This window comes from Tinamus guttatus, unplaced genomic scaffold, assembly GCF_059628265.1.
Source record: "Tinamus guttatus ecotype Peru unplaced genomic scaffold, ASM5962826v1 Tinamus_guttatus_pri_ptg000576l, whole genome shotgun sequence".
Taxonomy (NCBI): domain Eukaryota; kingdom Metazoa; phylum Chordata; class Aves; order Tinamiformes; family Tinamidae; genus Tinamus; species Tinamus guttatus.
The window spans coordinates 258,632-274,728 of NW_028289110.1; the positions used below are offsets into that span (position 1 = coordinate 258,632).

The 16,097-nt window shown below is 48.0% G+C and overlaps 1 protein-coding gene across 2 annotated transcripts in view; it reads right to left on the reverse strand.

Annotated features, from left to right (window-relative positions):
• Positions 1-887: 887 nt before the first annotated feature.
• Positions 888-16,097, reverse strand: part of GNAO1 (G protein subunit alpha o1) — a 103,489-nt gene continuing 88,279 nt past the window's right edge. Inside the window, exons 7-8 of one of the 2 annotated variants that reach the window (XM_088534591.1) lie at positions 2,839-2,992; positions 888-1,110 (exon numbers count right to left, since the gene is read on the reverse strand). In XM_088534591.1, coding sequence (XP_088390717.1) covers positions 923-1,110; positions 2,839-2,992 — 342 coding nt within the window. In that variant the 3' untranslated portion in view covers positions 888-922. Of the gene's footprint in view, positions 1,111-2,838; positions 2,993-11,916; positions 12,268-15,188; positions 15,343-16,097 lie in introns of those variants that run through there. The other variant, XM_088534592.1, reaches the window with a different exon arrangement.

Consider the following 16,097-nt stretch of genomic DNA (forward strand, 5'->3'; position numbering starts at 1 on the left):
AGAGCCCTGGGGTGGATGGGAGCTCCGTAGGGCACCAGCTGGGAAAAAGGAAGCGGGAAAAGGGTTTTTCCTTCTTGTTTCCCTTTTCAGTAACACAGGGCAAGGGGGGATTTTTCCTCTTTCTTTTTCCCCCTTTCCCCCTATTTTTGTTTAAGTATTTTAGCTTCTAAATGCAAAGAGTCACTGGGGCCCGTGGGCATGGCTGGGCCGGGGCGTGTGGCTGAGTTGGGAGCCCGGCTTTCAGAGCATGAGAAATAAAAATGAGAATTGTAAAACTGATCAATAATGATATATATAAAAAAAAGTCAAAGAAATCATGGAAGGAGAAGCATCCCACAGGAGCGGTGAGTGTGAGAGCAGGAAAGCCGGGGAAATCCCTCTTTCCCACCTCCTGCCGGTCAGCGTAACCCGTGCCACAATCGGGTCTAAGGAAAAGGCTCCTCTGGGCAGAAAAGCTGGGCAGCTTCCTGTGAACCCAGGGGGATTTGTCTTTTTCTTGGCTTATTTAACTCATCTTTTAAAATTTTGGTGGCTTAACTAGAAAGGGCTGAAATCTGCCTGGGAAACCAGTCCTGCCCCCAGCTCTCTGTGACAAACTAAAAAGGTGGTTGTGGATTTTCCTTTTTTCTTTATATATATATATATACTTATATATATAATTTTTCACAATGCCTTTTTATTTACCAACTTGCATGATTATGATTAAGATTTTTTTTATTTTTCTCTTTTTCCTCTCGTTCGGTTTGGTTGCCGTTGTACTTTTTTTGTTAGTTTTGCCTTGCCTCTGTGTGTGTGTGTGCGTGTGTGCGTGCGTGCGTGCGTGTGTGGTCGGGTGGCTGATTTCTGCTTGTTTCTCCTCGCGCGGGGACCGTTTAGCCGAGGGGCCGCGTGGCCGCGGCGGGCGGGCGCCCCGGCCCGCGGGTCAGTACAAGCCGCAGCCCCGCAGGTTGTTGGCAATGATGATGTCGGTGACGGCATCGAACACCACCTGGATGTTGTTCGTGTCCGTGGCGCAGGTCATGTGGCAGTAGATCTCCTTGTTGGGCGAGCGGTTCTTGCTCTCGAACTGTGCTTGGATGTAGGCCGCCGCGTCCTCGTAGGTGTTGGGGCCTGTGGGCACAGAGGCGGGAGGGGGGACACAGCAGAGGCATCAGGGGCCAACCCCCCTGTCACCCCCACCTTTTTTTTTTTTTTTTTTTTTAGGAAAACCCACATAAAAGCAGTGTTTTTGCTAAGGAGGTACTATCCCATACCCAGGTGCTGCTATCTGGGGCCTCCCACCTGCTCTACATTTCCCCCTTTACAAAAGGCAATGGCCTCCACCTGCCCCTGCTTGGTCATCCTGCTGCTGATGTAGGGGATGTGGCCACTGCTGCATGTGCTGGTAAGTCTTGGATCTTTGTGGGGCTGAGTGAGCGCATGTGATGGGAGAGGAGCCAGCAGAATCCTCGTGTGGCTGCACTGGGGATGTCCCCGCGTTTGGGTCAGTTGTGCTGTGGGCAACGTGCATCAGAGAAATGCGGCAACCACAGGAGGTGCAGCTCTAGGCTTGAGTGGTTGCTGTTTTTTTTTATTTTGTTTTGTTTTGTTTTTTTTTCCTCAAGAAAATTTGTGATTGGTGCCTGTTTTCCTTTTCCTTTTCTTGGATTTTTGCGATTCTTTTCTCTAAGTCAAGCTGGTTTTGCTTTTTAGGAGGAAAAAAATATGTTTTTTCCATGATTTCACAGACTTGTGCTTTTAAAAGGTCTTTTAAAAGGTCTCCTCTATAAAGAATTATCTGAGGTGGTAAAAACGCAGGAGAAAAGCGTTGGAGGGCATTGTCCCCTGCTCCTGCTGGGGCCGTGTGGGGAAGGCTCGTGGGATGGAGATGTGTTGGTGGGTGCGAGCCAGCGGCGTTGGTGTTGAGGCTATGGGAGGAAGGACGTGAGTCTGCGGTGTCCACTTGCTACAGCAGCAGCTGCTGGTTTGGGGCTCGTTCTTCCCACTTCTGTGGCTTCATGCAGTATGTCCTGGTTGGTGTCCGCTGCATGAGGAGCTCTGGGGGAGTGCAGCTGTGAGGCATTGGCAGAAGGTGACATGTCCTTCTTGTGCTGGCGTGTGTGCTACCTGTTAGGCCAGACCGAAGTTATCAGCACCCAAGCTGTGTGTAGCACTTAGGCGAAATGGCAGAGCCTGGGTTGGGTGGCTGCAAGAGCAGCTTCCCTGGAGGTTGGACCTGCCATGCAGACCAGGCAGCCTCTGCTCCATTTTGCCTGAAGCGGTTCTGCCTTCATTCCTCTGACAGCAAACACCAGTAGGTCCCAGGCAGGAGGTCACGGACTGCCTGCAAGCTCCTGCCTGTATGTGCATTGCCCTGCTCCTGTGGTGGACTGCAGGGGACTAATGTTGCCTGCACAGACCACCTGGTTCTAGGCCTTTTTCTGACATCCCTGACTCTGGCGCTGGCACGAACAGAAGATGATAGTTTGCTTCAGCTAAATACCTTTGTGATGCTTTGCCTCGTATATAAGAAGCCTCCCAGGCAGAGCAGCAGTAATTCTGACTCCCCAGAGGTAGTGCCATGTGGTGTACCCAACTGAGAGGGATTACAATTTTGGGCAGGGCGAGAAGCCTGGAACCAACCCATCGATGCATCTGCTTCTCTGTTTTGCAATTCAGTGCAGTCCAACTTTTAAAAAAGTACTCTCTATTTACATTGTAAAGAATGCTTACCCCAGCCACAAGCAACCTGAGATGCTGAGGGTCATGAATTTCCCTTAAAAAATGAGTAATTGCTGAAACTGTTGTTTGTGTGTGTCACTCCTCCTGCCCTGGGCAGCTGCCCGCCGCAGCACATACCTGTATATTCAGGGAAGCAGATGGTCAGAGGTGATTTCTTGATCTTCTCAGCAAATAGGTCTTTCTTGTTGAGGAAGAGAATGATGGAGGTATCAATGAAGAATTTGTTGTTACAGATGGAGTCGAAGAGCATGAGAGATTCGTGCATGCGGTTCTGCAACAGGGAGCATGTAGGGAGGAAAAAGGAGAGAGAAAGGCAAAGAGAAAGAGAGAGTTAGAGGAGAGGAGAACTCTTTTTAAACTGAAATGGTTAGGAAGCAAAACTTCTACGATAAGAGTGATAAATATGAGATGGTTACAGAGGCTGAGGAGAAGGTGGGGAACTCTGGCCAGGACAAAGCAGGCTGGAGGAGCAGAGAGGATCTTCTCCTGGCCAAGGCTCCTACCTGGAGCTCCAAAGAGACATGGCCGTTTGCTCATCACCTGCCTAGATGGAAAGCACAGGGGCAGGGCAGCAGCTGTGGGCTGCTGCATCTTCAGGGGCTGGGAACCCTGGGCACAGGGATGTAGGTGGATTTTGGACAGCAGGGTGCTTGCTGTGCTGTAGAACCAGTGCTGGTCTAGCGAGGCTGATGCCAAGCACGTCCTGAGATTCCTCCAGGGGCTGGGGGAGGTCATATCCTATCTAGACCCTCAACTCCTCTGAGGAATCTTTATCTTTGGAAACAGAAATGCCACAGTGACAACTGGGTCATTGCTATGAAATCCCAGCACTGCTGTGTGAGTAAACACAGGTCTTCTCCATTACCCAGCCCACCTCGCTGCTCTCCTGAGCATGATTTTGAGCATGGAAGAGGCTTGGCAGGAACATGGACAGATGTGGTGGCTACAGCTCCCAGCTTCCCAGCATGCTGTCCTTGGGCACGTGGGCAACACCGTGTCTCCACTGTGCCCCAGGAGTTGTTATGGGAAGCAGAGGAGAGCAGACAGGAGAGAGGAAAAGACAGTGACAGCAGCAGATGATACCAGCCTATTCCAAGTTAGTTGCCACAGGAATTTTTAAAGCTTTGTTTAAATTGCAGCGAGATGCCTCTCTGTAGGTGCCCACGCGAGATGTTAGTACAAGGGTGGGAGTGCAGCAGTGCCACTGGGTAGAAGAGGTGGTTGTGCAGGTGCTCTCAAGAACTCTTTTCTCCATTATTAAGTTGTTCTTAAAATAAGCAAAGACATTTTCTCTTGTTCCACTGAAGGTTCGGGGAGAAATGTGGGCAGTCCAAAGTCAGCTTTATCAGTGTATATGTTCACCCACTTGATTACTGGTACCAAACTAGCTATGCAAAACAAGAAACTAGTGAAGTCTGAGGGAAAAGCTTTGCTGCCCCTTGCCGTGCCTGTGGAATGCTTTAGACACTGAAGAGTCAGGAGAACATGAGTGTTTCCTACCGAAATGATGACCCAATTCCACATTTTGGAGTTTACCATGAATATTTTATTAGTGAATCATTCTGTTAGCTACGGCTCGCCTGTAGACGCTGCATGCAAAATTCAGCAGATGTCTGATCCTCTCTTAACAGGCTGTTAGCTTGAGACTGAACTGTCTTGTGCTAGACAAAGAGTAGCTCTGGATGCTGAGCAGTTGTTTTCTGATGCTTCTGGACTTTACTTGATCCTTTAAAAAACTTATTCACAGAGACAAAGAGAAACTGCCACAAATGGATGTGGTTTTTCTTCATGGAACTTGCTCAAATGGCCTTTGCAAAAAGGCTCGGTCTTGAGAATTTCATGACTGGGGATCTGAGTGATGTTTTCTTCCTTGTTCATCCCCTAAATTGTCTCATATTAGAAAAATATTAATGATAAATTATTATAATGACAAATTATTTGAAATTGACAGGAAGGTTCTCCAAGTATTGTGTTAGTGTAATAATAAAAAAGTGTGATTTATTAGAATGGAGCAAAAATAGCTCTTTTTCTTAGATGTGTGCAAGGCTCATGCTAAAAGCTGGTTGAAAGGAAATGAGCAGCTTCCTACTTGTAATAGGTTTGCAACCAAAATATTGGAGGAGAAATTGGAACAGCAGCAGAACTACTCTAAGTAAGCAGTGCAGGAATTCCCAAGATATTGGGGCAATACTCACTGCAGCCAGATGTGCTGCCTGCTTGGAAAAATCACTGTATTTTTTCAATGATGCACATAAATGATTTTCATGCAGGTGTTCTTGTATTAGATTAAGCCCTGATCATGCCAAAAGGTCAAATCTTTAAACTAGGTGCTGACCCCGCTGGGAACTGCTGCTTCCTCACAACGGAGGAACGTGCAGATCGCTGCCCTGTTTAAGTTGTGCTGTAGCTGGACGTGGGGGATTGACGCCAAAGTGCAGCCTGGCGGTGCGGGAGGCCCGGCCGTGATGCTGCCCGGGGATGGTCCTGCTGAACGTAATGTGACATCCAAGACATACTGAGGGCCAAGGCCCAGAGCTGGCTGTGATCACATTGAGGAAGATGTGGTTTCTCTGCAGGGCTTGGGTGCCAAAAACCTCCTCGTTTGGGCTCAGCCCAGCGCAGAGGCCGTGGGTCGGCCTGGTTTCTCACGCTGCGCTGAGCGGCTGCGGCTCTCCGGAGCGCTCTGGGGGCAGGATGCCCACATGCACCCAGGGCTTCGAGTAATCATTCCTGAATTCCAGGCTTGCTGGTATAAAAATGAGGCTGAGCAATTTCAGAAGGAAAAGTAATTTCAAGCAGCTGAGGAACAAGCACAAAACTCAGTAAAGTTGTCTTTCACGGTAAAGAGCAAAACTAAATGCTGGCATAAAATAAATACCTTTTGAGTATATCCTTTTCAAGTTTCTTACCTGCTGGAGAAGGAATACATGACAGATAACCCATGTCTGTCAGACAGGCAACCGCTCTGATGCTTGCCGGCATCTTTGCAGGAGCTGGGAGAGGACGTGCTGCCCATGTGAGTGCTTGGAGACACTTAACACACTCGAGGAGACGCAATAAAAACCCTCTAACACTAGAAAAGAGCTGGCACTTTATTAACATTTTTTAACTAATAAATACATTACTGACAGCCAATAAATTATTACAATAACTAATGTTCTATTAAACCAATGGACAGTCACTCTTCGTACAAAATTACAGTTAATACAGATTGGGCCATCAAACATGCAGGGGGAAATGATTCACAGTGGGGAAACTGGCACAAGAAAAAAGGGTGGTGGTTGCCGGTGTTCCTTGGAAAAGCGCTCGTTGGGGGAGAGCAGGGGCGGGAGGAGGGACAGCAGCTCCTGGGAGCTGCCTGTGCTGTGTGCCTGTTCCCGCATGGAGCTGCAGGGTGAAACGGAGCTGGGGATTGTGGCTGGGTGCAGGTTGCCTGTGGCCTTGTAGTGCGAGCGGGAGAGCAAAGTGTAGAGGTGGATGGGGAATGGGTTTTTTTTTTTTTCAATGTCTTAGTGGCCAGTCTGTGCCCCGGAGAGGGCTGGAGGTTGGTGGAAGGGACGGAGCTTCAGGGTGCAGCAGCTGCCTGCTGGGTTGGAGCAGCGACAGGAGAAGCCACGTGTGCTTTGCAGGCTGCTCCAGCACCCAGGAGGCTGGTTACTTCTGGGCAGGTGTGAAAATCATCCTGTTGCCTCCCTGTGATGGACTCTCCCACCTGCAGCAGTGGGGTTGTGTCACTTTCTGGGAGCTGCCAGGTTGTCCAGGGTGTCTGCAGGTCCTGGCTCTTGGGGGGCATTTTCAGGGCACTGGTGCAAAGCACAGCCCTGTCCCGCCGCAACAGGCGGGCCGAGGGATGCCCGGCCCTCCTGCTCCCGCGGGTGCCGAGTCCCTCCCTGCCCTCTGACTGCTGCGTGTCTGCAAGGAGGTTTCCCTTCCTTGTAATCCTTGCCCTGGCTTTCACAGGAGTGGTGCCTTCCATAGCTTGCCTGTGCTTGTTTTGCAGCATGAACTGAGACCCCTCCAGGGAGTTTGCAGGCTGGTTTGGGCACAGACATTCCTATGAGGAGTCTAGTTTCCTCGCTACGCTCTCAGCGCAGTGTCTTATATAGGTCATGTACCTATATCTGTCAACATCAATTACAGCGTATCACTGCAGGAGCTCAGAAACTCTAATGTACACTCGTGTCTTGGGCAAGTGCCTCTGTCTGCCCTTTCCTCAGGGGGAACGAAATAGCAGCCAGAACACGGCCCATGCTTTTGAGTAGAGGGACATGTTTCTGCTTTCTTGCTGGGAAATGTGTGAGAGGTGCACTTGTGGGGTGGTGATGCGAGTACATGGTGGGTTTGGGTCTCTCTTGAAGCTTGGTGCAGGGTGATGCTGAGTAGTATCTCTACTGACCTTAATGCATCCAGTGCCTTCTGTTTAAATAGTGTTTTAGAAAATTTGGAAATAGCTGTAGAAATATTGGTTGTAACCCTGAAGCCGCTCCTGGCTTTCCTATGGATGCAGACCTACTAGTGCTGAACTTGGCCAGCCTTGCTCCCCAGAAATCAGTGACAAATTTCTCCCCGACTTCAGTGAGAGATTCTTTGGCCCTGGGATGCTCTGCCTCATCTCCCAGGCTGGGTTGCAGGGCTGCCCTGTCTAATAGCACCTGCTGCAGAGGTCCCAGATGGTGAATTCTGCCCTCCTGTGCCCTACCCGGGCAGAGCTGCAAGGAGCTCCACTTGTGGGGGCTGCCTTGTGCTTCCCATCATGCTGCAGAGTTTGGAAAAAATAGGATTTGTTGTCAAAAGGATGTTTTACACATCCAGTTCCAAGCTCTGTTACATGGAGACTGTATTCTTGACCTGAAAATGATCTGTTAACTTGCAGGCATGCAATGCATTTATACTATAATAGGTTAAAAATGCCAGGTGGACTTTAGTGTACACAACACTTTACTAACGTGTTGAACTGATTCTCTGTAGCATTCTGCAGCTCTCTGCTTGCCTGGGTTTTTCGTAAGACATTGAATTCCACCCTGCTGCCCTTGCCCAACCTGAGGCAACTCAGAAAACTGCAAACTCACTCCCAAGGGATGTACATGAGGAAAGGCACCTTCTCAGAATCTGGAGGGTGATTTGGCTTCTAAGTTATTAACCTGAGCGAGTAACAGGCTCTGTGTGTTCTGGGTGTCCATTAAAACAAAATCATCTCAACTGACAAGCCTTCTGTATCACCCTCTCTCCCGAGGGAGTCCTCCTCTGGTGGAGGTCCTACATGGTCAGCAGGGTGATAAGCCCAGCTGAGCTTGGTCCTGCCTGGAAAGGCTGATGATGTTATTGAGCCTGAACCAAAGGTGACCACTGCTTGAACCTATCCAAGAGAGATGATGGGAGGAAAGTTGGGAAAAAGAGTAGTTATCGTGCAAAACTCCAGAGAAATTTGGAAGAGTCTTGAGGAGGTGGTAGGAAGCTATCTGGACTGTTTGCTGAAGCGTTATTGAGAAGGGGACTTTTTAACGGGTGAGGTGTGTTTCAAGGCTGTCTTTGGAGGCCAGTCCTGCAGTGATTGCCACTATTTGGGAATAAGAAAAAGCACAGGGCAAAATAGAGTCCACAAAAGACACAGCTGGGAGGAATGCAGATTCCCAAAGATGAGCAATACCTGGCAGCCTTTCTGGAGACAAAAAAAAATCTATATTAGGCCATCAAGTGGGGAAAATAGCAGTGCTTAATGCTCCAGCATTGCATCTTTCAAACACTGTCTCAACCCTCTGTCAGTTAATCCTCATGACACTTGTGTGCGGGAGGGGATGTCAGCAGCTGAAATAAAGTTTTAGACATGCAATATGCCAAAGAAAATGAAAGAAAAGACTCAATATGTCAACATCTCCTCTTTTCTCCCTTTTCTCCCTGGGGAGCACCAGGCATCAATTATAACCAATTTCTCCCTGGGATGCTGAAGCAGAGGGGCTGGGGAATTTGCCAGAGCTGCAGGAGGGGAGGGAGAGGGGCTCAGACCTCCCAGCCGTGTCTCTGAGCTCAAGTTGAACCCAGCTCGGTGGATGCGCCCAGTGCTGGGGCAGCTGGGACGGCTGCATTTAGAGGAGTTTGCATTTGAGCTGGTTTAAATTATCTTCACCAGAAGATTCCTGTGTGCTCTTTACTGGAAAATCCTTGAGTCTTGGCTCAGTGCCACCTTTGCTGGGAACAGTGTCTATTGCTACTTAAATAGAATATAATTTCCCCCACAGCAGAGGGTGGAAATAAACATAATAACATAAAAACTCTGAAATCTTTCAGTGCCTGGTGCTACCAATCAACCTTTTCTGGTAGCATTTAGTAAAGACCTGCCAGAGGGCATCGCTAGTGCTCAACAGCATGCAAGTTTTGTTTTTCATTTGAGGTCCAGTGGCTATGTGTGGATTGTGTCTCAAGTAGCATTCAGGTTTGTAGCCCAATCAATGTAAATTTACATCACCCTGAAGCTACATGTCATGGGTGACACCAGTTTCCCAGCACCTGCACAAGGCTGGACTCCAGGACACTCTCTTTTGTTGTTCTGCATCACTCCAGTGAATGCCCTGCCTCTCTGGGGCAAAGCACCATCCAATTGCCATTTTTTAGTATCTGAATAGCAAAGAAATTAATTGTTTGGCAATTAATTAATCAAATTAATTAGCTAGCTTCAGACAGCAGCAGAACTTTCATCTGGAGTAAAACAACCTCTGAAGTCAGCAAAGGACATCCAGAAAGAAAGCTGGGTTTGGGATTGTGTGGAAACTGGGGGAGAAGGTCTGAGTCATTTCTCTTCTTGTATCACCTATATATGCAAACTCCTAAAGGCCTTTTCCTGCAAGAAAACCCAACTGATTGTTGCATTTTACTGTCATTCCTTTGACTTTTGCCTTGGCATGCATATAAATCTCTTCAAAGTAGGGGCACATGGTGGTATTTTCTACAGAACCAAAGCGAATGAGGCACCTGCTTCCTACAGACTTGGAAAATCCTATACTAAAACCAAGCCACTCATAAGCAGAAACCTTGTGCTTATTATTCCCTTGGTTTAGGGTTGTGCAGCGATGGTGCTAAGAGAAGCTCAGAGAGGGGCTGGGAGCATGCGGGAACCTGCAGTGTCGGGAGCAGCAAGGAGCTGTGGAAGCTGCGGGTGGGAGGTTTTTTTAAGGCTGAGATGGTGAAGGGAGAGGTGGTTCCTTGTCTTCTGCCAGAGCAGAGTGAGGCAGAGACTTGGTGTTGTTGCTGTTGGTGTTCAGCAGAGCAGTAGGGAGTCCTGGCTGTGTGATACTAAAACTGTTGAATAATTTAAGGCTATTCAGGGGATTATTAACATGGCTATAAACTGCGTTGGGTGGTCAGCAGGTCTGGTGGGTAACAGCCACCCTGGCTTTCTCTGATGGCCGTGTCCTGTGTGTCCCGGCTGCTCTTGGCTCACGTCACTGGGTTGTCCCAGATCTCCTGCAAGTGCTTTCCCTGGCAGACCAAGCCCTCGATGGAGAGGCTCTTCTGGCCTCCCACAGGTCCTTCTCTTCCCATTCCCTCTTCTGCTGCCTCAACCTGACTTGTCTCCTTTCTGCAATTTCTGTCCCAAACTGGCCCAACTTCCCCCACTGCTCCTCTCCACCCTGTCCTCTCCCTTTCGCTGACTCTCACCCACTGAAGCTCACCTGGCCTCTTTTCTTTGCACAGCGTTGCTTTGGTTTCCTCTTGTGTTATCTTTCCCTCATGAGCACAGTAAGAAAGCAGAGATGGTAACCTTCCTGGAGGTGCCGCTGAGGAAAACTTTGCTTTTGGGAGATCTAAACCAAATTCCCCTCCTGGGCTCCCAAGAACAGACAGATCTGCTTGTGATGCTCTTGGGGACAGGGGGCTGTTGGCACCCAACCTATTCTGACCCGGCCTGGTTTGTCCTTCCTCCTTGCCTATGTGTTCGCTTCAGCACCTTTCCCTCTTACCATTTCTTCCTTTCCTTTTCTTTCTTGCACTCTTCCTTCCTATTCCTATGTTACTTGGATCAAATGGGTTCCCTGAGCCTTCCCCATCCATTGAATAGCCAGAGTACAAACTACCCCTCTCATTTTAAATCTTGGTAAAGAAATGACCTGTCTGGGGACACTAAACCCCATGTTGTCCCCTCTGACCACACACCAAGGCACAATGCGGGCAGGCAGCAGGTCTCTGCTGGGGCTGGCAGTGCAAGGTCAGGTTCGTGTGAGTGTTTAGATGGCCACGGTGCAGGTAAGAGCCACGTGTCTCCCAAGTGCTCTGCTGTCACCCAAGCTTGGCTAGGCTTCCAAAACCACCTGTTTGTGTTTTCAGTAACAAAACATCCAACTTTGGCAGAGACCAAGGCTAAGTGTTTCTGGTGGACCCAGCTGCCTTAAGGGCTGCAGTTTGGAAAGAAACACTATGTGTCTGTAGGACTTTGACCCCCAGGGTACTGTGGTCACTCTCGGGGCATCGTGGCCGCGCGTGGGTTTGCCCTGCTGCCCAGGTCTCACACTGGAGGGGCTAAAACGAAGCTCTCGCGACCGCCCTGCTCAGTGCAGCAGGTCCAAGGGGTCGGGTGAAGCATGGAAAGGCAGGCTGGAGTGAGAAATGGGTTACTGCACTTGCTAGACACATTTTAACATTAATTTTGGAAACTTGAGGTAAAATTGTTATCGGTAGTGAATGCTTTTAGACCATGCTTAGTAGGTTTTGTTACTGTGTCTGTTTTAGAGACACCTGCAGGACTCCATATGGCTGTTGTACTTGTTCAAAAAGCTGTCTGAAATAGAAAGGATAATGTACAAACCCTAGCTGCTGTGGCTGTGCTCAACACTGGCCTCCCAGCTTCGGGATAGGAACTGGAGCCATACGGTACCCTCAAAGTGATTATGTTTGCCTAGCACTTCCATAAGAAGTGGAATTACTACTAGAGTAGTAATTAAAGATAAATAATAGGATTTAAAAATATCCCCTAATTTTAGGAAGGAAAAGGCTTCTTTTCCAAACTAGGTTGTTGCTGATGGATATTTTAAGGCTTTGAATTTCTCTTTCATAAGTGATTTTTTTTTGTTTGTTTTTTGGCAACTGAAATGCAATTGTGGGAGCAGCATTTGCTCCTACAGCACTGTGACTTGGCTGCCTTCCAGGGATGGGGCAGCAGGAAGAGACAGTGCAGGAATGGGCCAAACCCATAATAATAAAAGAAACAGGGTCGGGAGCAAGCAGAACTTTCTGCAAAGGCTTCTGGGGCAGAAAGGGGGGTTTGTGCCTTTCTTCATCTTCTGAGGAGGAAAAAAGAGAAAGAGAGAACCTGTCCGGGGACTGGAGGGTGTTCCTGGAGTGTGCGAGGAGAGGAGCCGAGTGGGGCTCAGTAGAGTCCGCAGCCCCGCAGGTTGTTGGCAATGATGACGTCCGTGACGGCGTCGAAGACAAACTGGATGTTGTTGGTGTCGGTGGCGCAGGTGATGTGCGTGTAGATCTCCTTGTTGGGCGACTTGTTCTTGCTCTCATACTGAGCCTGGATGTAAGCCACTGCCTCCGTGAAAGAGTTTGGGCCTGCAAGAGAGCCAAGGGGAAAGCACAAAGAGCCTGTTAAAGTGGTCCCGTCCGTACAGTGCAAAGTGGCACCTACCACAGCCAGCTCTGGTCTTGGTGAACTTAAGATCAAAGTTCAGCTTCTGATGGGGAAGCTGAACTAAAATGGCCAGGAATTCAGCACTGTAGTTAGTTACTGGGCCCTCCCTTCCCTGAATTGCTATGAGAATAGGACACAAAAGGATCAAGCTTGTGCAACAAAGAGAAGAGGTTGTTCAGTGGGACCAAAACGTCTCTTGGATGAACTGACATTGCGGTACCCTCTGCTAGAGCTGTGGCTAAGGTGTTCTTGGGTTTGAAGTCTATAAATGTCTGGGCTAAACCTTCTGTCTTGCACATGTTGTGGGGTGTGTGTGTGTGTGTGTTTTTTTTGGGGGGGGGGGGTAGGGGTCTGTGTGTTTAAAGTCTAGTGCTCTGGGATCAAGTTGCCATTGAGATTTGCTGTAGTTGAAGCTGTTGATTTGGCCAAGCACTCATGCTCACTTGTGCATCCGTTCTTGTTTGAAAAACACAAGTCTGTAAAGGCCATGCAACTTAGGAACATACTTGAAAGCAGTCAAAGCAGCCCTGTGTTTGCTGTGGGCTGGCCATGGTACTAGGAGCCGTGCAAAGGGCATGGGAATAGATCCACTCACTGTGCATAACGGAAATTTTACAAAAAGAAAAAACTTGGTCATTTCGACACAAGAATTTAGAGTCTAGATCCTCTCTGAGGGATAGGGGATCAGTAATTCCAGCTCTGCTTAAAATGTGCCCTGGATTCTGCCACTGCTTTGCTGAGTATTGTGGATTAGCTAAAAGCACAAGAGAATTAAGGAGATGGAAACAGTGGGTGCTGCAGCACAGAGAGCATGTTTGTGGAGGCAGTCCTCTAATAATTCTCTGTCAGTGGACAAAACCAACAGACATCCAAAACTTCATTATATTAAAAGCATTTTGTGTGACCAGCATTTGATGTTAAGAGTCTCCTGTTTGATTTATAGGCTTCCATCAAATATTTCTTTTCAACTCCAGGGCAACTTTAATGCTGCTTTTTAGCAAGGCTGACTATCGGTGTTTCCTTGGTGCTTGCTTTTCATGATATTTGCAAGGCAAAGTGAGGGCTTGATCCTATGAGCTTTTTCCTCCTTTGCCTTTACATTGTCACAGGGCAGCTACATCCAGCAAAGTGTGGGTGAGCAAGCTTGGGCATGAGCTAGGGTCTAAAGCCTGGGCTTAAAGCAGCACGTGTTAACTTTGTGCTTTACTGGTGCTGCTGATTGCCTGTCTTTGAGGTGCTCAGCTGCATCCTTCGCTTTTGATCCAATCATGATTAAATCAGCAGAGAGACTTTCTTGGTCTGGGATAGCTTGGGAATGACAAGTTATAACCTAAAACTCAATTCCCTGTCTTTCTAATCTCTGTGCTGTCAGCATCGCATGGGGTATTGCTTCAGTGGGGTTCTTGGAGGACCTCTGGGAAGATGAGCAACCTCAGGTCTACAAAATGTGATCTGTGAGGAAACAGTGGAAGATGCATGTTTCTTTCCTGAAGAAGAGGAAAGAAGGAAGAGGTATGATAGGGATCTTCCAGGAGATAAAACCACTGCTATGGAAAGGATGGTGCTGAGCTGCTCTGGAAGCCTTCCAAAAGAGGGCAAGCAGCAATTGAATTTGCAAGCAGGAAAAAAAGAGGGGCAACGTTACTTCCTACTATAAGGACTGTGAAATTTCCGTTATTAAATATTTTTAGGCAACTTGTCAGGAATATGTATTTGCACCATGGGGAGGAGTAGATGGCCACAATGTGCTGGAAGGGACCAACATCCCAACCTTCCCAGAAAGAAGGCCTGCAGATTGTTCTGCTGAATTCGGCCAGTGTCGCTCAGCTCCATGTGCATTTATCATTCGGCCTGAAGGAGCATGATGGATCGCTCCTGCCTATTCACAGTGAAAAGCAAGTGCTTGGAGATAGGAGGCTCTGGTTAATAATTTGTTGGTCTGCCCAGAGATGTGACACTCTTGGTACTCCCAGTTCACAACTATGTTTCCTGACAAAGAGATCTGCTTCTCTGTCTGTCAGCTTGATTCATCTGGATGTCTCTGGTGAGCTTAAATAATTAATGGCGATAAAAGTTTATTTTTGTGTAGCCTCTGAATGGTAATGAGGGTTTGTGGAAGGCGGTGAGGTACGGCAGGAAGCAGCAGGGTGCAGCTGCAGACTTTGCATGGGTGATATATTGCCATCATTAGCAGGTCAGATGCCAGGCAAGCAGCACGCACAAGGCCTTCTGGAGCACAGCCCTGTCGCAGAGCCTCGGCTCTGGTCTTCAAGCGTCATCAAAGCTGTGGTCACCGCTCCCCAGTGAAATTCAGGGCTTGGCTGGGCCTGCATGGGGCAGGTGTCAGTGCAGGACCCACTTGTTGGCTTGGAGAATGAGAGCAGTTGGAATTCGGTTGGAGAATGGATGCGAAGAACGTTCTGCAGCTTGAGGCGCGTGGGACCTGCGCACGTGGCCACTTGTCACGTGGCAGACGCGCGAGGGGATGGCCGTGTTGTGCTTGGGGAAGGCAAGGCCTTGCGAGACAGTAAAGCCTCCTGTCTGCCCGTGGGCACCCTAACAGAGCCATTGCCCTCAAATGGTACTGGCCATTTGTGGGCAAAGAACTTGCTTTTAAGTCAACCACGTGCTTTGTGGGCCACTAAACAGCCACCAGGAGGTGGTTGGGTTCATCTTATAGTATTTGTTGAAAAGGAAAGCATGCAGTGAAGCCAAGGGGGGCTCTAACTATGCCTCTGGACATCTTTAGCCTCTTCGTGTGCAATATTTGACTGTAACAGCCTGGCCAGATGCACTGTGCAGCCCTTGCTGTGCAGTCCTGCGCCCATGGCATTCTCATTACCTGTATACTCAGGAAAGCAGATAGTCAGTGGTGATTTCTTAATTTTCTCCTCAAATATGTCCTTCTTGTTTAGAAAGAGGATGATGGATGTATCTGTGAACCATTTGTTGTTGCAGATGCTGTCAAACAGTTTCAGTGATTCATGCATGCGGTTCTGCAATAGAAAGGAAATGACATGTCAGGCCAGAGAGAGCAACTCTGGGATGTTCAACACGTAGGGGGATCTAAGCTAAATTAAGAAGGAAAATGGCAAAAAAAGAAAAGCGACAATATACATAATTTATGTATACATACAGCTGAACGTATATGCACACAGATGCAATCCTTAAGACATCTGACATACAGTTAGTAATTTAAGGGCACTTAGCAGTACAGAGCTGTTTTGACTTTGCATCATATAATTTACAGAGTCCCAGCTCATATAAATCATCATGCACCATGCATGGATGGGAAGTTACTTTGCCCTTTGCTCACAACGAGTGTCAGGGTTGTTCATGCAGATTTTCTAAAAAGTTCTCTTAAATTCTTATTTTTATTTATATATGCTTTACTTTCTTGAGTGCATGTGGCACATAATCAATGGGATACATTAACCAAGGACTGGTAGATCCTTGAATTAATCCAGAGTTGGAAGCAGACATCAAGGTGACATAATTTTGGAAATGACCTTGCTGTGAGCTTTGCGTGGTTTTGTTATTTTGTTTAGTGCTGTTGTCTGCTAGTGGGTTTTGAATTTCTTTAACTTTTTTTTAGTGTGGTTGTCTTTGATGCTTATGCTGCATCATGATACATCATGATGTTGGTGGCTCAACAAAGTATCTGGCAGAAAAGGGGAAAAAAAAGTGAAGAAGGAGAAGGAAAAACTGTTTAAGAAGATAGATTGGAAAAAAAAAAAACTGTAACAGAGGA